Raw genomic sequence first — 24167 nt, 5'->3', positions numbered from 1 at the left:
CTGCTTAAAGGGAAACTTGACAGTAGGAACTGCACGTGATGGTTAAAACTGTGGAATGAATTTTGGTTAGCCAGCTCCATACATTATCAGAAGCTCTCTTCTTAAAAGAATCAAAGCACTAAAACTGTGGATAATCTTGCCGTTGACTGTCTGTTTTCTCTTGGTCCTTGTGTCCACTCCTTCCTTATCAAAGAGTGTTGGGTTGGTTCTGCGGCTCTGTCTGCTAATCACTGTGCCGACTGCTGCTTTCCGTCTCCCCCCAGAAAGGCTTGGGTATCAGGTATTATTGACTTGGAAGAGTTATTATTCTGGAAAATTACTGGATGTATGAACGGCTTCGGACAACATACTTCCCACTTTGGAAGCTTGCCTTCTGGGAATCCACTTCCCCTTGGGATTACCCTGTAACCTGACCCAGTGATTAGCAAAAAATGCAGGTTGTTGTTTTCAAAGAGCCAAACCTTTTTGTTGCCCAGATCTTGCATAGTTGTTTACCACAGTCTCAGATGAAGTCAGAGGTCTCACCTCTTCCTGCTATAAGGCTGCCCAAAGACTTCGGTGTGGTGAGATGTCTGTTGTTTGGGAGTTACCACTTGCAGTAGAAATGTACAAAGACTTTCTTGAACAGTGCCCGTGTGAATGTGGGCCTGAAGATCATGGTGTAGTTTCTGAAGACTGCAGCGTGGCTTTATGAGGAGGACATTTCTGTGCTGGGACCATCTGCTGGCCTGAGCAGAGCAGCAGAACCCTTTCAGGTGATCCCATGGCAGGCCAGTAAAATAGGAAGGGTTGTTCCTTTTCAAACCTGGGAGATGGACTGTGATGAAATCAGGGAGTTCTGTGCCTTTTTTTGTGGTAAACATTGATCTAATTAATCCTTTTCCTGAGTCCTGGCTGCTGACTCTGGCACATAAGAGTGTTTTTTAAATGAACACACACATTGCTGGTTGTACAAAGGGAGGAGACATAGAGAGATCTCAAGGGGTCAGGTCTCTTGACAAAGACTGGTAATTTTTTTGGCTTTGCACAATAGAAAGCACAAGAGAAAGTCTGGTAAAGATAGAAGCAAAGGGCTAGATCTTAGGGCTGACAAAAATTAACATAATCCAAATTTTTGCCTTTTTTGTTAGGTCGAATGTTCTCTCTGTGCTGTACCTTTGAGTCTGAAGAGACACAGAGGAAATGGTGCTTTATGAACATGATGTAAGAAACACGATCCACAGGCTGAAAGAGCTCTCTCTAGGTCATATTTGGAGCTCAGTTCTTTCTGTAAATCAAATTAATGAATGACTCCAAGCTCACTTAAATGAAGACTTATTACTTCCTCCAGTCTCTCAAAGCTTGGCAGTCAATCTGTAAAGAATATTCTTTTTTTTTTATCTCAGTTTCTTAAGAAAGAGAAATATCATTAAAGAGGATCTTAAAAACAGGACTTACAGAAATTACCCTTTAGCAGTGACTGGCACACAAGTCTGATTCTGGAATGGAGAGTCCCATTTATTCCTGGTACATAATTGGCACTCTTCATGTTTTATTATTTTGCATGAAACCCACAAAACCAAGTGGGTTTCCTCCCACCTCTAATACTGTTTTACATATGTGGGTTTGTATAGGAAGTATTTTGGAGAAAAATGAGGAGTGAGAACAAATATTTTCTAGTGAGAATTGAGGACTAAATTCCCTTATTTCTCCTACTGATTTAAGAGCACTAGTTGTTGTTCCTCTTTCTACCAGATCCCCCTTCCTGCTCTTCCCTATCCCAAGTGTTTCCAGACACAAACGATCACAGCAGTTTGGTTGTGCTCAGGGGACAGGTCCTTTTATTGAGTGTAGTGAGGCTGGTAAGGCAGTTGCCCAGAGAAGCTGTGGCTGCCCCATCCCTGGGAGTGTCCAAGGCCAGGTTAGAGGGGACTTGTAGCAAGCTGGGATGGTGGAAGGTGTCCCTGCCCATGACAAGGGATCATCATTCCGACCCAAACTGTTCTGTGATTCAGGTTTAGGATAACCAACTATATTTGCTTTGGAAATTAAAGAACAGAGGGTCTGTGGTTAAGACAGAAATGCAGAAATATCTTATTAGCGGTAAGTTTATGTAGAGTGTTGTGTTCAGGAGTTGAAACAGATTATCAAACTTAGATAGATAGATAGATAGATAGATAGATAGATAGATAGATAGATAGATAGATAAAAGAAAGGTTTTAAATGCAACCAGTTGTCTTTTGCAAGCTAAAGTGTCACTGGAGAGCACAGTCATTGTCTTTGTGCGGTCTCTCAGAGGATCCAGCTATTAAAATCGCAAGGGGAGGGGAAGGGAAGTGAGAGGTAGTGGGAATGAGCTGTTCTGCATTTAGTAGTAGATGAGTAAATAAAGACAAAATAAAGTTTACCCAGTCCAGGAAGATCTAATTGACTCAGATCCAAATCTGGAAATCTGGGTATAGCTGAGGTATGTGGTTGCAGTTGTACTGCGGGTTACCTTTCCTTGGTTTTTTTTTCTGTCCTGTACGTAGAGTCATGCCATCAACAACTATGGCAGGTCCTGTCCTTACTATTTCATGCCTTTTGACATTGAAATGGCTGAATCATTGTTAATTTTTTTTGAACAAAATTTTGATTTTATTGGTTTCAGTTCACTGATGGATCCTTTTTCACTTCCTTTTTCCCTTGTCTCTCTGTGCTTCGCTGGACATGGCTCATAGGGGAGTTCTCAGGTGTGTATCTTCTGCTCAGTTCTCCTTGTTTCTTTTTTTCTGGTTGAGGTTGGATGATGTGGTATACACGTGTGATACTCCCCTGCTCTTGTCCAAACATGGTTGGCTTTGCAGACTTCTCCCACCTTGCCTTGCTTGGTTGCCTCACACTGGTGGGTCCCTGCAGGAGGAGGTCCCTGCTATGCTCACGTTCCTGCTACTTTTCCAGCCGCTTTCTCTTGTGTAGCTGTGGGCAGGTTTGCTCTGCAGTGTCACACTAGCCTGCTACTCAAGGTCTTGGGGCTCAAAGGGCTTTTTTACACCCAGGAAGGGTACTTGTAGCAGAGGTCACGTAGACACAGACTGAGTGAGGGTCCCACTGTCCTCTTCATGGCCTGTGCTGTGAGGAGTCCCTCCATGTCCCACTGGCTGAGGGGGGCACTTACCTGGTGCAAACCAATCCCCTTCAGGTGTTGTGGTAGTGACATTAAAGACATTTTTGTGATGGGTTAGAGTGGCAAAACTTCTGTCTTTGGTAGAAACTTTGCCTTTCAGTCTCAGGAGTTGGATGATGGCTCTGTCCTTTGTTGGAGGAGGCTGCTTGCTGCCCTAGGTCCATGCTCTGCCATCAGGTTTGCACCCGCTTGTAAAATACACTTGGGCTCTGATGCAATTTCAGTTGAAGTCAAGGGGATCTCTCTTCATTGCAGTGCAAACTGGGTAAAATTTGCCTTGTAGTAAAAGAGGTGACCTGGCAGCTGTCATACCGTTATGTGCCAACAAGCTCTGCCATGTCCCTGTGCCCGGCACTGCTCAGCATGGGCTCTGTGATGATACCAAGAAAGGGGTGACATCACCCCTTTTTTCTCATTCAAACTCATTTTACTGTAAGCAGCATTTTTTGTGAACATTCCTCAGAAAACCTCCCGCTGAGGTTGGGTTGGATTTTGTTGCAGTGTGGAGGTGGATTTGGGCCTTTTTAGGCCAGATGAAAGCTTTGATACTCAACCCCACTTTTGTTTTTTTCCCCCTGCTACTGTCCTTCCTTCACTCTGTTCATAATGTCTGTTGACCTGCCTTTGTTGTTGTGATGGGAAACTCAAGGATGTATCATACAGGAAAAATGATGAAGATGAAGGAAGCAGATGAGGTCATCTCAAGATTATCCTGTCATCTGTTGTGGCAAGGGGTGATGGTTTTAAACAAAAGAGGGGAGATTTAGCTTAGATATAAGAAAACTTGTTTTGCAATTAGGGTGGTAAGGCCCAGACCCAGGTTTCCCAGAGAAGCTGTGGCTGCTTCATCCCTGGGAGTGTTGAAGGCCAGGTTGGATGGGGCTTAAAGAAATGTGGTCTAGTGGGAGGTGTCCCTGCCTATGCAGGGGACTGGAAATAGATGAGTTTTAAAGGCCTCTTTCAACCCACACCATTCTGTGACACTCTAAGGTAAAGTCTCCGTTAGGTCAGGCTGCAGCAGAACAAGATAACCAAGCATCACATGTGCTGGCACCACACACTGTACATGTGCTGATGAGCTGCTCTGTTTGCTGTTTACAGACCGGTACTTAATGGCTGCTGTTTTTCTCTTCCTTTCTTCCCCTTTGTCCCCATCTTTTTCTGTTCCCTTTCTCGTATGGGATGGCTCTCATAGTACGGGATGATTTCTTTGGTAAGGCGAAGGCCTTTTTACTTTTTTATTTTATTTTATTTTATTCTTTTAATGTGCATTTTTTTCTGCATTCCTTTCATCCACTCATCATCCGTCCATATGTCTTGTATCACCTTGGTTTGGTTTTTTTTGTGGTGGTGGCACCACCTCTCCAAGAAGCAGGATGTAGCTGCTCTGTGGAGGTGTTTTGGGGATTCCCATCTGTTTCATTGTAGTTGATTATCCGCTTTGATGCTTCACACTGTTTCCCTGGCTGTGGGAGGAAGATGGTGTAGGTGCTTGCTGGAAAGGGCTTTGCCCAGACCTCACCACTCTTTGCTCCATGCCCCAGAGGGTTGAAGAGGTCTTCTTATAGTCTCATCATTGAAAGTTTCCTTCCCATGAGCAGAGCTGTGTAAGATGATCTTGTAGTGCTATTCCATAGCTCTGGGAGGCTTCCTCCTGTTCTTTATTGCCAGAGGAGCATTTCTGACCTCTAGGTGGTTAAGGCATTGAGCTATCACTGCATCACACACAAGTAGAAGCTGTGGTGAAAGATACTGCCAGAATACTGTGTGGCTTTAGTTCTGGCGTGATAGCACCCTCTCCCCCGTAATTTCTTTGTCTCCCAAAAACAGCTGCAGAGAGGGATGTATGACTCAAGATTATGAAGGAAAAAGATTTAATCCAAAAAAGATGGGGATGAGCTTTTGCCTGGGTGTTCTTCAGCACCTTTAATGTTCTTGTGTCAATTTAATGGCTTACAGGCTAAATATTTAATTGATTATTTTTAGAATCACTAGAAATGAGCAAGAAAAGAATTTACAGTAAATTCACGAATACAAGCCGCACTGAGTATAAGCCGCATCTCTGGGTGTTGGCAAATATTTCGGTTTTTGTCCATAAATAAGCCGCACCCGAATATAAGCCGCTCTGTCATTCGCAGCGAGGACCCGCGTGCAATTAGTAACAGAACCGCGGGAGGGCGGGGTTTACTGGCTGAGCTAAGGCTGTGCAGGCTCGGCCCGCTAGGGGCTGCTGACGGGGCCAGGTGGCCCAGCCCGGCGCTGCCGCTCGGGGCCGGCTGGCGCTGCCACTGGGCTCGGTCACCCCGGGTCGGCGCTGCCCCGCGGCGGCGGGCGGGGACGGAGCTTTCCCGCGCCCGTGGCGCCGGCGGCGGGCGCGGACAAAGCACCCCGCCTCCTCCCCGAGCTGCGCGGGGCTCCCGTCGGCTCCCCGAGCTGCGGCAATGGTGGCGCGCACTTCCTCCCCCCTCCCCGGGCCGCGGCAATGATGGTGCAGGGCCCCCGTCGGCTCCCCGAGCCGCGGCAATGGCAGCACAGGGCCCCCGTCGGCTCCCCGAGCCGCGGCAATGGCGGTGCAGGGCCCCCGTCGGCTCCCCGAGCCACGGCAATGGCGGCGCGCCCCCCCCCGTCCTCCCCAGGCTGCGACAATGACGGCGCGGCCCCCCCCCCCCTCCTCCCCGGGCCGCGGCAATGGCGGCGCAGGGCCCCCGTCGGCTCCCCGAGCCGCGGCAATGGTGGCGCGCCCCCCCCCCCCCCCATCGTCCCCGAGCCGCAGCAATGGCAGCGCCCCCCCCCCCCCGTCCTGCCCGAACCGCGGCAATGGTGGCGTGCCCCCCCACCTGTCCTCCCCTGGGCTGCGGCAGAGGAGGAAAGAAGAGAGCTCTCCCGCCTCTCTACCCGCCCCCCATGCTGCCTGCAGGGAGCCAGGGCAACACAGTAACACTGTAACAATCGCGGAATGCCGGCTTTTACTGGCAGGTGCTTGGCTCGGCACTCTGGCTGGCACGTCTGGGGTTGTAAATGTCAGAAAATTATTCACATATTAGCCGCCCCCGACTATTAGCCGCACTTCCGGGTTTCCACCAAAATTTTTGTCAAATTGCTGTGGCTTGTATTCGTGAAATTACTGTAGTAAATGGAGGATTTCAGGGTCTTCTGACCTACATGTGGCATTGTCACAAAAAAAAAGGGCTATTGATCCTTCACCTTACCAACCCAAAATAGACTGTAGTTTACATTGCAATTAATGTTTTCCACTTTCGTGCTGTTGGAATATTCTCTGACACACATTGCCTGAAACATCAAAGTGATTAATTATCTGTCACTAATTTTTCAAAAGTTCTTTGAAAATGCTGCTTCTGACTCATTCTTGCTGGGGAATTTGCTTTTATCATCATAAATTCGTCCCATTTAACTGTGGGAACAGGATCGGTGTGTTGGAGTGTTGTGGTGTGTTCTCACTTCTCGTGCACTGCCATGTTCTTCTAACTTTCATTTAATTCAAGTTTTTGTTGTTTTTATTTTCTGCAAATACTAATTAATTAGCAAATGACATATCATGAAGACTGTTGATGTCTTTGCTATGAAGGAAGATAGAGTTCAGAGGGCAGGACAGATACTAATTGTGGGGAGACTTCTTCATACTCTGGGACCTGTGGTGAGATATGAGCTGCACCCCTCAGCACTGTACTCCAGCAGGGAGAGACCTCTCTGCCTTCAGCTCTCAGGTGCCCTCTGTTCTTCACTATAGGACAGAGGCTGACTGTGGGACAGCAAGTCCCTGGTAGCGGGAAACAATCCAGATGTGGTTTTTTTAGTCCCTAAATGTCATTGGTTTATGAAATACTGCATTCGATTTTTTTCTCTTAGCCCCAAATGTGATTACAAGATCAGTGTTCTTTTTAAACCAGTCTGCAGATTGCAGCTGTACATGGATGCCCAAGTGCAAGTGCAGAGTGTCTGCTGTAGGTGTTGAGTGTGGGTCTGAAGTGGTGGAGCCAAGACTTCACATTTTAAACATCTGTGAGAAAGCTGTTAGACCTAAGTATAGCAAGGAAAAATCCACAGTCTTATTAAAATTTCTCTAGCAGAAAGTCAATAATGGGGAAGCCTTTCATGTGCATGAAAGGCATCACAACCATGATCCCAGATCATGCAAACAGAAAATTTGGTGTATACTAACAATGGAAGAAAATCACTAGTGTGCAGAACAGTACAGCAGCTTGGACAGGGTTCTGCTATCCTCTGTGAAAAACCCATAAACTACTTTCATTCTGTGTGAGGAATGATAAAAAATGTTTGCAATAGCTCAGGGCTGAACCGGTAGTTACTGCCTTGACTTCCCTGATTAGTATTAGTGAAGCTCTCCCCTCTGTCCCTCTCAAAGAGGTCTGTGAAGGTTGGGGTGAGAAGGCTAGGTCTGAATTTGAATTTTCTGCAGGACACATGGGTGTCTTTGCTGGTGCTGTTTGGTCATTCAGCTAGAGACACTCCTCTCTCCACACAGGACATAAGAATCTAGGGAATCCTAACAAAAGTGATTTCTTTTCCTCAAGCATAAGTTAGGCAGTGCCACAAAAGTTGCATGCTTCTAAGAGAGCAGGTGAAAACTGCCTGGCCTTTCTTTTCAGGAATGGGCAAAGAAGTGGGCAATCTGCTGTTGGAGAACTCTCAGCTGCTGGAGACCAAGTAAGGAACTGTCACATGCTCTGACCTACCTGCCTGGTTATAGATAAGATGTCACCTTGGAGTAGGTCTTGGCCAGAACTCCTGCCTCATTTGTTTATCTAACTGGATGTCCTGAATACTTGTTACTTCACTTGTAGAGGAAGAATTACTCTCCTGAGCTCTTTCCTAATTATTTCCTTTCTGCAGGCACTTGGATAAAGCCTCTAGGCATGTGCTTCTAGGGCCTGATGCCATCTGGGATCAGTTGCAAGTTTTATATTAACTTCAGTGGGAATCCGTGTGTTGGTCTGTGCCTCTGTGAGGAGGTTGCTGATAATAAGGTTTTATTAGGCAAGGTTTGTTATTAGGAAGAAAATTCTCACTGTTGAGTTCTCAAATATTTTGTAGTTGATGGAGCAGAAGCAGACAATGTAATGGAGTTGGTTTTTGAGAAAAGCTGGCAAACCAGCTATTAAAGCTGAGGAGCTGGGAAGAGGAAGGCAGAGCACTCCCAGAGGAGAGCTGGATAATCTACTGTGATGGGAAGCCACTGATTTTATAAATTTAAGATGTTTTGGAGCGATTGGAAATGCATATTTCTATTGCCGTCATCTGCAATTATCCTCAATTGCAGATGACAGCAGTTCTGAAAGGTGTATTTCAGACTTTCATTCTGTAAAAAATAGACAGGTTGCTCTACACATGCCTTCTGGACTGTTCTGCCATCTTTCGAAGGAGAGGTTGGTTTGTTAGTCAGGATACAGGAATGGACAACCCTCATCCTGAACAGTTCTTGGGACTTTTCTGTTCTTCTGCAGCTCCATCTTCCCAAAGTTTAATTTCCCTTGAGTCATAGCTGGACTGAATTGTTAAACACACTTGCTTCAACTCTCCTTGTACTGTCTTTGACTTCAGTTAAAGGTCTCTTTTATGGACAGCTGCTGGTTTTGGGCAGTTTTGCTTATTGTCCCTTTCACACCTTTAAGAAATGCTTTGAACGTTGTGAAGAATGATTTGATTGCCAAGGTGGACCAGCTGTCTGGGGAGCAGGAGGTGCTGAAGGGAGAACTGGAGGCAACAAAGCAGGCCAAAGCCAAAATAGAAACCAGAGTCAAGGAGCTGGAGGAGGAGCTAAAGAGGTGAGTGATTACCCCCCTGTCCCAAGGAGCTGGGAGTGAAGAGTGGTAAATCCACCTCCTCTGTTTTACTCTGTTTCACTCATGGGATTGGCATTGGCATTCAAAGGTACCTTAGAGAGCACAACAAGATGGGATTAGGATTCTGAAGCAGCAACTCCAAACCCAGGCTCCCTGGAGTGAAGCATTAAGGGTTTAAATTTGCAATTAAAAGCCAACCAACCAACCACAACAACCAAAACCACCCAAAACAAATAGTTTTGAAGGAAATTGCCGAGAGCTTGATCTTCCTAGAAGCCAGGATAGCTCTGAGAGAAGTGAATGCCCATTCATTTACTGAAAGCTCAGAAGTTGCACAAGAAGTATTTAAATGCCTATGTTGGTAATTGTTTCATTGCTTGTGTTAAGAGTGAGAAGAGGCAGAAGAGATTCTAAAGGCTGATACAGGAAAAAGCCACTTTTTATCTTCCTTTCAAACTAGAGAAACTATCCCAACTGCCCAGCAAAGCCTGGGATGGTTTCATGTTCATAGGCACAAAGTTGCCTCCTGGAGCTCAGAGCAGAGCAGTTCCATTGTGGCTGGCTGTGCATGACTGCAGGCGCTCAGGGCAGAGGACAGGGCTTTTCCTCCAGCTGGAATCCAGAAGGTTCTGTGGTCTGAGCTCAGAATCACCAAGAATAACAGACTGATCTCTTCATTGTTCAGAATGTCTGAAATGAAAGTAGTCTTGCAAGCAGGGAGATTTTTAAAAATACCTTTTGTAATGCGTCAGGTAGGAGTTCAAAGAAACTGAAAGCACTCACTTAAATACTTTCAGTATTTTTTATCAGATTTGGCGTTCTTTACCTTTTTGTCGAACTGTGTTAGGGGTTTTTTTCACTGCATTGAATCACAAAGAATCAGAGAATCTACTGAAACTGGAAGCAGTCCAGCAGAAGCATTTAAGCCAGCATTTTCCCTGTTGAAAATGGCTCAATTCTCATCAAATATTTGAATATCAAATATATGAATGTAGATGCTGGTTCAGAAATAGAAATTGCCTGGATTATTCCAGTGGTCAGTATTTTGGTAGTCACAACAAATGTTTGAAAAAAATGGGGTGAGGTCACTGAGGCTGTTCAGAGTAATGCCCTGGAAGAGAGAAGGAAAATGCCAGAAAAGCATCTCAGACTTTGTACACTTGGTACACTTGATAATGGATGCAGCCAGGCTTCCCATAGCTGGTTCTCTTCCCAAAGCCAGCCATGGTGTCACTTGCTGTTTGATCCCTTTCTTCCTGTTTCCTAGAGTGAAATCTGAAGCAATTGTTGCCCGACGAGAGCCCAAAGAGGAGGTGGAGGATGTAAGCAGCTATCTCTGTACAGAATTGGTATATGACATTACTAAAATGCCTGCGGGGAAAGGGGGTTGCTTTACTTACCTATATTGCTTCATGTATATGAGTCCTGAGATGCAGATTGCTGTGCCTTTGTTAGCAGTGAGGGCAAGGGTGGTGAATGGGTTGTGGCTGATGAGCATGAAATCCCTTCATACAACTTTCAAACCAGAATCTGGCACAGAGGAGCAGCCGACCCAGTGTCAGTACCACTGTGCAGCAAGTAGTTTCTGCAGCCAGATGCTAGAGCACTGCCCTGCTCAATACCATCCTAATTTAGAATTAAATTCTAGTGTGCAGTGATGATTCTTTCAGAGTGTTAAAACTGTCAGGCTTTTCCAGAAGAGTCTGTCCCCATGTTGACAGTAAAGATGTAGCTGTGAGGACATCATGCAGTGAAATCCAGCTTACACAGCCGGCTTTGCAGCAGTGACTACCACCATGTCTTAGTGCTGCATTTTTCTTGTTAATTCTTTTCCATAAACCAGTACTGCCTGTTACAGGGTATAGGCAGAGAAGGCTCATAGGCTGTTCTTTGAGGACAGCTCTTGAAACTCTTTTGGCTGGGATAGAGGCTTTTGAACAAAGACCAACTATAGCTGAAAAAAAGAAAGGCAAATCAAGCAGTAACAAGATTTTCCTTGTAAATGTCTCTGCTATGCCAGGGAATTCAGTGCATTGCATATCAGTATTACTGTTTTCTTTTTTACACTAGGTATCAGAGCAGGTTCAGTTTTAGCCTAAATCTCATTACATAATTGGAGTGAGCCTGGTCTGTTGAGAACTTAGGTAGATGGGAACATTTTCAAGTTGTGCTTATAAGCTGCTGAAGAGAGTTGGATTTGTTTCCAGCTGAATGGACAGGAGGTCTGGTTCTTTAATTTAAAAAATAATTGAAAAATTCCTTTTTGTTTATACAGTTCTTGTTTTGACTATTCATACAGATTTGATTCAAAATCCAAGGAGGCTAGAGAGGGACTTGGTTAATTTGTGCTGTTTCAGCTCTCAGCAGCACTTACCAGCCGGCTGAGCTTGGGAATTGGCACAGTCTAGCACTACCCTGTGCCACCTCCTAGTAGTGAGTTCCCAAAACTCTTGCAGTCTTTATTTTGTGCAGATATTTTCTGCAACTTAGGCATGTTGGTTTCATTTTCCACTCTTCAAAAGAGACAAACAGACTTTCACTCATGTTCCCAACCCAAAGCTGCCTGTGCCCTCGTTGGAAGATCAAGTTGTGTCACCAAAGAGGAAAAGGCATTTCCTTAGTTTTCTGTATCCTATCTTTAGCTATCTGTACTAACAGAATACCTCCTTCCAGTCCTCCTGAGGGGGCAGATGGCATTATGTGGTGCTCCATGCTGCATGTGACTGGCTTTGCTACTGAATTAAAGCTTTGGTTTCCATATTTCTGGAGTAACAGACCACTGTCAATTCTTACCATTCCTTGCAGACTGTCAAAGCACCTTGCTGGTCCCACACTGGGGTGTGTGTATGTGAGGGCTATGTGTTCAAGTTGGTGGTGATCCTCATTCTAATTTCCATGGGTTTGCCAAACACTCAGAGGTCCATGGCCATAGTTCAGAGCTCACTGTCTGAATTAGCTCCTCATATGGAGAAATGGGGGTGAAATCAAGCTGGACAGAAGAACTAACAAATATGTGTCTGTCCCCTGACTTGCTCGGTACTAACCTCAATCCCATTCCATCTTTTGTTGGCTGAAGCAGTGCTCCTCCCCTCTGCAGGACAACATTCCCATTGCCCAGCGCCGGCGCTTCACCCGTGTGGAGATGGCCCGGGTCCTGATGGAGCGCAACCAGTACAAGGAGAGGCTGATGGAGCTCCAGGAGGCTGTCAGGTGGACAGAGATGATCAGGTGAGGCTGGGTGTTGTGTAAACATCCCTTTTTAGGGCAGAACCTGTTCATGTTGTACCTTGTGGTCGACACAACCCCTACCAACATAGGGTTGAGAAGTACTGGAGTTTTCCCAACTGGTCATGCTTCTCTCCTAATACCAATTCTTTCTCTCTTTTTCTGGGCTGCAAGTCCCATGTTGCTGGAGACACTTGACAGTTGTTTGTCTTGCTTGTTTCTTGTGTGCTTGTTAAGCTGGGAGAAGCTCTAGCTTCTGATTGATGAGTTCTAAAGGCTACGGCTTGAAGTGACTAATGCTGGGTTCTGTAGTTCCCACACTGTGGCAGACAGTGTTACAGAGACTTGATAAAACTTCATGTTTAACACTTTCACATTGATACTTAAAGTGGATGGGTGTGCTTGCATTGAAGACCAGTGCATGTCCCTTTCCCTGGTGTCTTTTGAAACACATTAGAATGAATTCTGACTTTCAGTATGGCTTCCTTGATGGAAATGATCTGCTGCTTGGCAGAGATGCAGAAATTAAGTTGGTTCTGCTGTGTTTGTCCATAGAGCTTCCCGTGAGCATCCATCTGTCCAGGAGAAGAAGAAATCCACCATTTGGCAGTTGTAAGTTCTTTGGTGGTTGATGCAAGATTAAGAAAAGGGGGAGTGTTGCTGTTTCTACTTCAGACGGCAACTTAGTAAACTCTGACATTAATGTCAGATAGAAGTGTTGTTGGCTTAAGCTTTTTGTGTTCAAGGGCTTCCTTTTTACTTAGTGAAATTAAAATCAGATTTGACCATGCACATTGATTTTGTTTCACAAGCTGAAAAAGTTCGTGAGTCCTGGAATGAAATCTTACACTCTGTTGTAATAAAGGGCTGTTTTCAGAAGGTACCTATTTTTGGAAGCTAAAAACGCCTTCCGCCAATCAAACTAAGGATGTAGGTCTGGGTTTGAAGTAGACTAGTTTTTGTGACAGGTTTACAGCCTTTGATCCCAGCCTCCAGTTTCCCCTTTTGTGTATCTATGGTGCCTGTCTCCCCAGGTACCTTTTCTCTTACTTGTTGGCCTTTTTCTGTCCCTAGCTTCAGCCGTCTGTTCAGCTCTTCCTCCAGTCCTCCCCCAGCAAAGAGGACCTACCCCTCTGTGAATATCCACTACAAGTCTCCCACCACGGCAGGGTTCAGCCAGCGGCGCAGTCACACCATGTGTCAGATCTCCTCCGGCAGCCGTACCCTCGAGTTCTTCCCTGACGAGTGAGTTGCAGGGCTGTGTGTCAAGCCAGGCCCCCCTGCAGCTCTCCCAAAGAGCAGCAGTGTTTGAAATAAGCTGTTTTCCAGTTTGAAAATGGACTGTGTGATGTTAGTATATGTCTCTGTTCTCTGTGGTTTATTTCCCTGAACTTTCACTCATCAGTTACTGTATGGATAGGTTGAGCAAACCTTGTCCTCCCAAAAATACAGTATCCATGGCTTTTTCAGGCCATGATAGATCATCTCAGCAGGGATCACTGGAGCTGAAGTTGGCCTCACTGTAGTTCTGCACTTGTATTTGCAGACTGGGATGGAATGAAGGAGGGTTTTTGTGCTGGAGTGTGATGGCAGCATCAGGACAAAGGGATGGAATGTCTGCACAACCCTTTTCATAAGGGGTTTAAGTGAAGATAAAAGTTCTCTCCACAGCACATTTAAGTTCTAGACTTGGTTTTAATCTTAACCATACTAAAAATAAGCCTCTGTGTATCGCTTCTACAGTCTTACCCAAATTTTTTGTGTCCCTGACATGAGAGGAGAAAACTCTTCAGTGCTTTACGTGAGTTCACAACATGTTCTGCCATTGCAAAGGTTGTGTGGTTTCACGTGGGGTGTGTTTTTATGGAAGGACTTTGGAGAATGTGGTGGCAAAGTAGGATAACTTCTACAATAAAAAGAAATCGTTGAAAAGACACTGAATCTTGTAGAAGGGTAAATTTAAACTTTTTAGATACCCACTGCCCTTATTCTGTCTTTTTCTCTGATGATATCTCACAGTCATGCTGTGGTGTCTGAGTACTTCCCAGCAGTGCATTTAATTTTTCTACTGATCTTTGTACCTCAGAATGATACTTCAAAAACCTTCTGAGAGCCTGAGCTGGCAAACAGCATTTGATTTGATTATATTAAAATGTGCCTAAAAGCTCACAGATCAAATTTTGGTTTAACCTTTGCCATTGCAAAGCTGGAGTTGTTCTGTTGGAACCAGCAGTTAGTGCATATTTTGCTTGTCAGCAGAGAAGGCTTAATAGTGGACAGAAAAATCCATAGTTGATAACAATGAGGAGGGAAAGAGCTGAAAACACCTTCCTGATAGAGATACTAGATTAGTAAATCGTAACAGTGCAGCAAAAATTGGTGTGATCTCCTAGATAGGTTTTAGAGAAGGATTATTCCCTCTTTCTGAAGAGCTCTTGGAACATTTTAAGAGGGAATGACTGACTTGGCTTGCCACATCACACAGGTGACAGATCAGAACTGCCTGTGTCTGCCTCTCAGCAGAGTTTTCCTGTCTCTGATTCTCTACATCTATTTTCACAGCTGGATTTGGTTTGTTGTATGTGCCCTCCCTGATACTGGCCACACTCCCTTCACCCTTAGCTCCTGTCTTTAACCATCAGCTGGGTGACACTGACTGTGCTTCTCTCCTCAGTGACTGCACATCCTCGGCACGCCGTGAGCAGAAGCGAGAGCAGTACCGGCAGGTTCGGGAGCATGTGCGCAATGATGATGGGCGGTTGCAGGCGTGTGGCTGGAGTCTCCCAGCCAAGTACAAGCAGGTAGGGACCATGCTCTGGACAGGCTGAGTGGAAGTGACTTTAGTAATTAACTAAGGACCTTAGTCATTAACTGTTTTATTTAGAGGTACCATGTGCATGTTTTTTGGTATGATAATTGTAGGCACAGAGCAAATTAATGTATCTCTACCGAAGTCAATGGAGGGACATAAAGTTTCCTTTGTTATAATTGGGCTGGAGCATTAGTTATTTCATTTATACTCTGAGAACTTTAACAGTCATTTAGTATGAAAAACAAATGCAGTTTATGCCCACTTCTTCCCATCAGTAACACGAAAGCAAACATCAGCCTCATTTGTTGGTTTATGACACATTTAACTGGTTAAGACACCCCCTGAGAGGGAGGACACTGGCTGCATGGCTTGGAGGTTTCAGGCCATAGAATCATTAAATTTGGAAAAGCAAAGATAAGATCATCAAATCCAACTGTCATGATGGAAGGGAATGCTAGTGTCCTGACTCTTTGCAGGGAGCATCCTTTGGCTATCAGCAGGGCAGTGTGTAGCCTGTTGGCCATCACTGGGGCACTGATGACTGTGAGATGGTCTCTTGGGTGCACTGCTCCTCTCCCCTTAAGGACTGTGTTTTACACAAGATGTGATAGGAGGCCTCAGCAGCAGCCACCTCTGGTTGGTTCTGCCACATTGATTACACCTCTCTTACCATATCCCACTGTTTGCAGCTTTATACTGTCGTTTTTGTCTTCTCTCCCACTAGCTGAGTCCCAATGGTGGTCAGGAAGATACTCGCATGAAAAATGTCCCTGTGCCTGTGTATTGTCGCCCACTGGTGGAAAAGGACCCAACTATGAAGGTACGTTGTTTCCACTCACCATGCAGTCCAGAAAGGGGACATGAAACAAGCAAAGAATTTGGGTCACTAAATCTGCAGTTTTTGCAACAATCTGTATTCTTTTGACATTATATATCCCAAATTCTGTCTTCCACTTCCTTTTTTTGAATGGTGGTTTGTAGTGAATGTAGAAAAAAAGTAATTTTACGAGTATAAGCTGCACCCTTTTGACTAAAGTTTTGGTCCAAACCCGGAAGTGCAGCTTATACTCCCAAGAAGCCAATATATGGACGAGGTTCGGAAATTTGCCAACCCGGAAGTGCGAGCCCGCAGCAGCCCCAAGCCGAGCTGGAGTCTGCCCAGCCCTGGTGGCCCGGCAGCAGGGCCACTACCCAGTGGCGGTGGGGCAGCGGGCCACTCCCTGGCGGCGGCAGGGCAGCACCGAGCCGAGCCCGCACGGCCCTGGCAGTGGGGCAGTGCCGAGCTGAGCCTGCATGGCCACGAGCCAAGCCAGTAAACCTCGCATAGGTGCGATTCTGTTACTAATTCGTTGCTTTGTGGCACGTGGATCCTCACTGCAAAAAAAAGTGCAGTTTATACACCGATGTGGCTTATATATGGACAAAGAACAAAAAGTTGCCGACACCTGGAAGTGCAGCATATACTCCAGTGCGCCTTATACTTGTGAAATTACTGTAGTTTTGGGCAAAATTTTCAGGTGGTTCTGATTGCTAGGTCCCCTCCTGCTCTGTGACATCTTTTGCTTTTGTGAGACAATTCATCAACAGCAGCAACATTTTATGCTTCCAATGCTTTTGCTAGGACTCCTCAGGGTGTTACGGAAACCGATTAAAAAATTAGTGAAAATTACCAAGTGAAAGTAAAAACACATTTCATTACTCCTTAGATTCCACTGTTGACCAGAATTCATTGGTAACAGACCAGTATAATCTGGAGTATATTTTTATGAAGCCACGTCTGTTAATACTAGAATGTTTAGAGTAGAATTGCAGTTGGACATGAGTGGTCATCTGTGCAGGTGGCAGACTTACCTACTGTAACTGGTTGTTTTGATATAGCCTGTTTGTCATTACTTTATTCAGAGATGATTTTTAGAAGTCATCCTGATGGTTAAATTGTAAAAAAAATAAATATGCTATTGTTTTTAGAAGGTTCTAGGTGTGATCTTTAGATAATGTTCTGTGCAGCATCTTTCCCTAAAGTTTTAGATGACTCTAGTACAGTAATTTCATGAATACAAGCCACACGGACTATAAGCCACATCGCCGGGTGGTGGCAAACATTTTGTTCTTTGTCCATAAATAAGCCACACCTGATTATAAGCCGCTGTGTCGTTCACAGCGAGGACCCGCGTGCAACAAAGTTGCCAAATAGTAACAGAATCGCAGCATGGCAGGGACGGAGCCCCCACTGGCACCTGTGGCGGTAGCTGCGGGCGGGGACGGAGTCCCCCCACTCCCAAGGCGGCGGTGGCAGGCGAGGGCGGAGCCTGCCTGCTGCTGCCACGGCAGGCGGGGACAGGAGCCCCCCGCTTACCCCACGGGCTGCGGGGATGGCAGCACAGAGCCCCTGCCCCCTCCCTGAACCGTGGGGATGTCAGCACAGAGCCCCCTGCCTCTCCCCCGCCTGAAGGAGGGACCTCCCCTGCCTCCCTGCCCGTACTGCCGGCACTGAGATGGCCCCACCCCCCATGCAACACAGTAACCAATTTGTAACAATCGCAAAATCCTGCATTTTACTGGCAAGTACTTGACTCGGCACCCTGGCTGGCACTTCTGGGGTTGTAAATGTCAGAAAATTATTCACGTATTAGCCACTCCTGAGTGTAAGCCGCATTTCCAGTGTGGGAGCAAAATTTTAGTCAAAATGGTGCAGCTTGTATTTGTGAAATTACTGTATTTGTTTCTGTACTTTTGTTCCAAGCATTTTCTAAAAAAGCTTCCTGGGAATAATTCATAGGAGGGTTAGCTGGATTTGATTTCAGAAAACTATTGATGTGGGAGCTAAACCAGTAGACTGTTTTTCCACACTTCCAGAAATGGGGCAGCCACAGGTTTCTCTGGGCAACCTGTGCAAGGGCTTCACCAGCCTCACACCCTCACAGGGAAGAACTTCTTTCTAATGTCTCATTTAACCTGCCGTCAGTTTGAGCACTTTAAACATCTGCCATATCCTGTCTTTCTTTGCTGCAGTGGCTAAAAAGCAGTGATATTGCTGGGTACAGAGATCCTCTGTCTTACCTCCATCAAATCTGATATCTTCTAGTAGAAATGATCAAGATCCAGTGTTTCCAACTAAATGTTTTAGATATTTCACATTTGACAGTTCTCCACAAAGGTGCCTAAATTCAAAGAGACCACAAAGCCTGCAGAATTCTTAGTTTAGATTCCTGCTTCTGTTTCTTAGCTGTGGTGTGCAGCTGGAGTCAACCTCTCAGGGTGGAGACCTTTGGAACAGGAGCCTGGGAATGGGCAGAAACTAGATCCTGGGCATGATCCCCTCACCTGTGATAGGGAAGTGGAAGGCGAGAACAAAAGTAACCATACATCTCCTGAGAAAAGAAAGGTCAGAAAATAATTTTTTTTTTCCCCTCTGATGTTTTTTCTCATTTCATCCCTGCCATACCCCTTCTCTTAGTACCTTTGTACTATGCCATAAAATGCTCTTCTACCTGTGGGGCAGTGCTGTGGTGTGCTGGCTCTTCTGTGACTTTTGATGTGATTTGGGACAAATCATCCAGTATAAAGTTTTCCAGCCTTTGCTTTTGAAATATTTGGAATTCTGAATAAAATCCTAATAATAAGGGCAATTAAATGCTTGATGAGGGTGCTAGGAAGATTATATAGCCCTCATTTGTAAATTAATAAAATAATAAATACATTCAGGCAAAGCTTTGTTAATAGAGTCTGTGAGTCGATTTGAGATTTAATCCAGTTCTGGTTTCTGGTAGTCTTAAGTGATTTTTTTTCTATTTAAAGAACCAAGCTTTTGTAATTTGCAGATAACAATAGAATATTTTATGCTGTCTGGTTTGTAGAGGTTTTTTCCACATCTGTCTTACACTGCTGCCTTATACTCTCCTGAGACCAGCTTGCTTAAGCTGATCAGTGGGTACATCCCAGACTCAGGGCATTCTGGATGACTGACTATTCACTGATACATTTGTCAGACATCTTAACAGAAAAATCAGTGGCCAAATTATTCTTGCCCTAAGGAGTCAGACAGGCTCTTTGGCCAGTGCTCTAGATACTAGTGCAGCAACATGAATGGAATCAAATTAATAAAAATGAAAATTAAAATATAACTGATTAGACAATTGTACAAAAGAGAGAAATTTCTTCTGTAATTCTACTGTAGAACAGAATATATAATTTAAAATAAATTACATCATGTGTAAATGTTGCCAAGCACTGTTAGGCTCAGATTGATCCAACAGGAGTGCTGATAATGCCCCTGTGTGTCTGTTTTCCCGAAGGCAAAGGAGCTCCATGAAATGGATGCCACATCCAGCCGTGTCTGGATCCTCACTAGCACACTGTCAACCAGTAAAGTCGTGATCATTGATGCCAACCAGCCTGGCACAGTGGTGGATCAGTTCACTGTCTGCAATGCTCATGTACTATGCATCTCCAGCATCCCCGGTGAGTGTGGCCCAGGCTGGAGTCTGTACAGGATCACCTGCCCCACTGAGGAGTAGCAGACATCCTCACTTGGGAACTAGTCCCTGGGATTTGTTGTGTTCTGTAATTGTTCCCCAAAATCATAACCCAGATCTTGCCTTCCTGTAGGACCTTCCTGTGGAGATTTCTCCCTGTTCAGTGTTCAGTAAGTCATTCCTTTGGTACACAAAAGGTGCTTTTTGGAAGGAGGAGTGAGCCTTGTCTAGTGTGGAAGGCTCTGTACCTGCCTTGCATACTGATACTAGGGATGAGGGGATCTGGTGTGGATCAGGCTGCTGGTTGATGCTGTGGTACCTCCACAGGGTGATGAACCCCGAGGATCAGCATCTTCCATCATTAGGGTGACCTCAGGAGTACAGGAGTACATTAAATCAGCAGTGACTGCTTGATTTACATGAGAACCTGTTCTCTGCTCTTCAGCGGCCAGTGAGAGTGACTATCCCCCAGGCGAGATATTCTTGGAGGGGGATGTGAATCCCGAAGAGTCAGCTGGAGCAGATGGTGTCTTGGCAGGGATCACGTTGGTGGGCTGTGCAACCCGCTGCAATGTGCCGCGAAGCAACTGTTCATCACGTGGGGACACACCTGTGCTGGACAAGGGACAGAGTAAGTTTTGGGATGTAAAACTTATTGACCTATCAATTACAGCTAGTCCTGTAGCTCATGGTGTTACAGACACATTCGCCTGTCCCCAGGTTGAGCACTTCAGAGGCCTCCAGAATTTTATTATGATACAAGAATACCAAAGGCTCTTTTGGTACATTTCTTCTTAGAGCCCTCCTTTCTTCTCTTGATTCACATGCTGCAGCTTGATTGCAGGAGTCATACAGCTGAGTATTTTGGGCATGTGAGATGTTTGCCCTGCTACAGGTGCTGCTGTTTTGATGGCTTTGTTCTCTGAGCCTTGGGAAGCCAATTAAGCTCACATGCAAATCATACTGCTGCCATTGCTGACTCCATACTGTAGTGACAGCCTTGGAGCCCTTCCAGTGCTGTGCTATGCTAGTCATAGATTAGGCCTTGCTTCAAAATAGTGTCTGTTTCCCATCCAGGCAGAAGATACTGGATGAGCTGCTGTGTCTGTGGCACAGGCTCAGGGCTTGACTTGAGTTTGGCAAGGAAAGATAAATTAGAGAATTGACAGCCTGATGTCTACATAGTTAACTTACCAACTGATTCTTCAGCATGTCTCACACTGTTCATTGTCCTCCAGATGAGGTGGCTCCTGTCTGCAATGGGAAGATCAACCAGTCTCAGTCTACTGAGGAGGCAACAGAGGCTACAGAGGTCCCAGAGAGCAGTGCCAGCGAGGCAGAGCCAACGCAGGCCCAGCCTGGACCCCTCACTGAGCACGTATTCACAGACCCTGTCCCAGCCCAGGCATCCAGGCAGAACGGGTAGGTGGGCTGGGGTCAGAGTAATGGTTCTGTTCTATTACTGATCAGTTCTGTTTTCATAAGTTTAGTGATATGAGATGCAGCCTAATCTTCTGATAAAGACTTCTATCAGTTTTGTGCCCAAGCAATATTACAGGTGGGCTAACAGAGAAGGAAAAAAACTAAATTAGAACAGACATGGCTCAGCCTGCAACTGACTGGGTCAGCTGTTAAAATGCAAATATTTGACCTCTCACTATGAACTTAGACCTGTGGTTTAAGGCAGGTCTCCCAAAGTTTGTGTACCCTTTATGTTCTTACTGAAGGAGCTTACTGATATGTGGGTAGAAATAGAAATGATGGTTGATTTATTCTAGTAGTACCTCTGATGTGCTGTAAAGGTAACCAAGAAAACATATTCACCACTCAAAAGTTTTTGAGACAAAGCTGAAGTGATGGCCTGAAGAACAGGGTGGAAGTCTTGGATACAGATTGTTCCTGAATGCCCATGTTGTTCTAAGTTATTTCTATTGAAGTTGGAAATGAACAGAGAAAATATTTTTTGTGTAACAGCTTGCTAAACTCAGGGTCTGTAGATTTGGAGTACTTTTTGTTTGTAAGAGGAGGAGAAAGAAAATATTGTAAATAGATTTGCAGTTGAAAACTACCAAAGAGAAGGAAGTACAGTAATTTCACGATTACAAGCCGCACCGATTATAAGCCGCACTTCTGGGGTGTCAGCAATGTTTCGTTTTTCCTCCATATACAAGCCGCACCGGATTGTAAGCCGCACTTTCGTTCGCAGCGAGGATCCTTGTGCAACTTTCACAAAGTTGCCAATTAGTAACAGAATCGCGTGAACGCGGGATTTACTGGCTCAGGGCTGTGCGGGCTCGGCCCAACCCCCCCTCCCCCGGCCCGGCATGGCTCTCCCTCCCCCGCCAGGGAACGGCCCCGGCCCGGCCCGGCTCCCGCCTCCCCTGCTGCGGAGCTGCCCTGGCCCGGCCCTGGCCCTGCCGCCACGGAGCTGCCCTGGCTGGGTATGGCTCCTCCCTCCCCCGCCAGCCCCAGCCCCGGCCCTGCTCCCCCGCGGCCGGCCCTGGCCCTGCTCAGAGCCGCGCAGGCTCGGCTCGGCTCAGGGCTGCTGCGTGCTCGCATTTCCGGTTGGCAAATTTCTGAACTTTTTTTCATATATTAGCCACTCTGGAATACAAGCCGCACTTCTGGGCTCTTAGTCAAAATGGTGCGGCTTATAATTGTGAAATTACTGTAATTTGTGTTTTTAAGGGCTCATACCTGTCTATAAGTGCCAGGCTGTAGGTCTAGGTGGGAATTCTGTGCACTGCTGCTGCTAAATCTCTAACACTGTTCTTTTGCCTCTTCAGGGAGAATGGACAGCTGAAGATGGAGCCTAGCACAACACTGCCAGATCAGGAGTCAACCAAGGATGCTGGGACCTGCACCAGTGCTGCCCCTACCATGTGGCTGGGAGCTCAAAATGGCTGGTGTGTTCCCCTTGGGCTGGCAGATCTCTGTGTCACCTCCCTGCTCTGGGCTCTTATTTTTCATGTCCACACACCTTTGGTTCACTGCTTGTTTCTGGAGATGGTTTTCATTGCTCATTTCATTGCTCAGCTCACCATAGTCTCAAGAGATTTAATATCACTTTCTTACCTCACCTCCACCTTTCCTACCAGAAGGGAAGAGTCAAACCTGGGCAGGCTGAAGGTATGGGGACCTGCTGCTAACCCTCCCCAATTTGTCTTCTCTCACAGGCTTTATGTGCACTCAGCTGTTTCCAACTGGAAGAAATGTCTGCACTCAATAAAGCTGAAGGACTCTGTGCTGAGCCTGGTGTAAGTGTGTGTTCCAAGGGACCTGGAAGAGAAGGTTCATGGCCTGAGCAATGCTTTAAAGGGTGTTAGCAGCTCTTTGTCATAGACTTACAGAATCACAAAATGGTTTGGGTTGGAATGGACCTTAAAAATCCTCTTGTTTCAACTCCCTGCCATGAGCAAGGATACCTTCCACTAAACCAATTTGCTCCAAGCCCCATCCACATTCCCAGCCTTGAACACTTCCAAGGATGTGGCACCCACATTTTCTTTGCTTTCCTAAGTGCATTGTTTTGTGAGAGAAGTTTCCTAAGGTTTTTGTAATGGGAAAGCCTCATACCAGCCCATTGTCTGGCTCAGTTGCGGTCCTGACCCAATTCAGTGAATACATGTGTAGCAATATCAGGAGGAAGTAACTGGGGAGGAAAGAGACAGAATTTCACTGAGGGGTAAATTAGGGGGAATTTGTTGAAATTGATGGTGTTTGTATTGCGAAGGAGAAGAATTTCCTCAACAGAAAATTTACAGATGTGATGATCTTACTGCAGTGAAGGTAAGAGGTGTGACCTCTTGCAGGATGTTCCTACAATGCTAAACTGGCTGGGAATTCTGGAGACAGTGTAAAGCTGGTGTGTATGGCTGGCAGGAAGAGTTTTTAAGTCCCTCACTTCCGTGGTGTTTTTTATGTATTTACTATTCTGTTGTTTCAGACATGTGAAAGGGAGGGTCCTGGTTGCTCTGGCTGATGGAACACTAGCCATATTCCATCGGGGAGAAGGTAAGAATCAATGTAATAGAGAAAACAAAACTGAGCTGAAAGTGTAGCAGTGGATTAAATGCTCTTAGGTGAGAACGCTGATGGCTGCTGGAGTACAAACACAGAGTTAAAACACATAGCTATTGTGCACGTATATATTGTGCACGTTCGCTATCCTGAACTATCTGAGGTGTGCTCAATCACCACTTCCTGAGCTTTTCTGAACAAAAATGTGTGTATGTACTGTGTAGCATATGTGGAGTAAACATGACACTTTTAGGAATACATATGCTGTGCAGTTGAGGTGCAGTTAGTAAATTCGGTTTCTAATCCTCTTCCCTGCTGTGGGCTTTGTTTCCCTGTGGCTTGAGCAGTTTCTTAGCTGTGTTCACACCTGACAGCACATGGGAATTTGCTAACTGTGACTAATGTTGGCATATAAAGAACTTAGTTATTCATTGAGTAGCAGTTCATTCAGTGAGCAGAAATACAGAGATTTCTGGGCTTGTGCAATTCAGATTTTGATTCAGTCTTTGTCATGAGCTCAAGCCTGACCATTGATGCGTCAAAATTGTTCCCATCAGAAATAAGATAAAGCTTCATGACATAGAGCCTTCCTGTCTGTGAAGGACACAATACCTGCCTGGTTAGTCAAAAATAAGAGTGAGAGAAGGGAGATCTGATTCCTTTTCCTG

General features: G+C 45.6%; 1 protein-coding gene across 29 annotated transcripts in view; it reads left to right on the top strand.

Annotated features, from left to right (window-relative positions):
* The window catches only part of MAPK8IP3 (mitogen-activated protein kinase 8 interacting protein 3), a 63239-nt gene that overhangs the window by 29325 nt on the left and 9747 nt on the right, over window positions 1-24167 (top strand). For 8 of the 29 annotated variants that reach the window (XM_033073880.2, XM_033073864.2, XM_033073879.2 and 5 more), the window contains 17 exons: window positions 2700-2711; window positions 4341-4358; window positions 7774-7831; window positions 8797-8949; window positions 10235-10316; window positions 12044-12195; window positions 12748-12804; window positions 13267-13437; window positions 14867-14993; window positions 15729-15824; window positions 18231-18389; window positions 19300-19465; window positions 19925-20110; window positions 20718-20901; window positions 22266-22385; window positions 22656-22736; window positions 23426-23493. In XM_033073880.2, the coding sequence (XP_032929771.1) occupies window positions 2700-2711; window positions 4341-4358; window positions 7774-7831; window positions 8797-8949; window positions 10235-10316; window positions 12044-12195; window positions 12748-12804; window positions 13267-13437; window positions 14867-14993; window positions 15729-15824; window positions 18231-18389; window positions 19300-19465; window positions 19925-20110; window positions 20718-20901; window positions 22266-22385; window positions 22656-22736; window positions 23426-23493 (1890 nt within the window). The remainder of the gene's footprint in view (window positions 1-2699; window positions 2712-4340; window positions 4359-7773; window positions 7832-8796; window positions 8950-10234; window positions 10317-12043; window positions 12196-12747; window positions 12805-13266; window positions 13438-14866; window positions 14994-15728; window positions 15825-18230; window positions 18390-19299; window positions 19466-19924; window positions 20111-20717; window positions 20902-22265; window positions 22386-22655; window positions 22737-23425; window positions 23494-24167) is intronic. The other 21 variants (XM_033073882.2, XM_033073870.2, XM_033073881.2 and 18 more) reach the window with 13 other exon arrangements.

Source organism: Catharus ustulatus, chromosome 16 (assembly GCF_009819885.2).
Source record: "Catharus ustulatus isolate bCatUst1 chromosome 16, bCatUst1.pri.v2, whole genome shotgun sequence".
NCBI lineage: Eukaryota > Metazoa > Chordata > Aves > Passeriformes > Turdidae > Catharus > Catharus ustulatus.
Note: the sequence above shows the minus strand (reverse complement) of the source record. Positions and strands in the feature narration are given on the sequence as shown.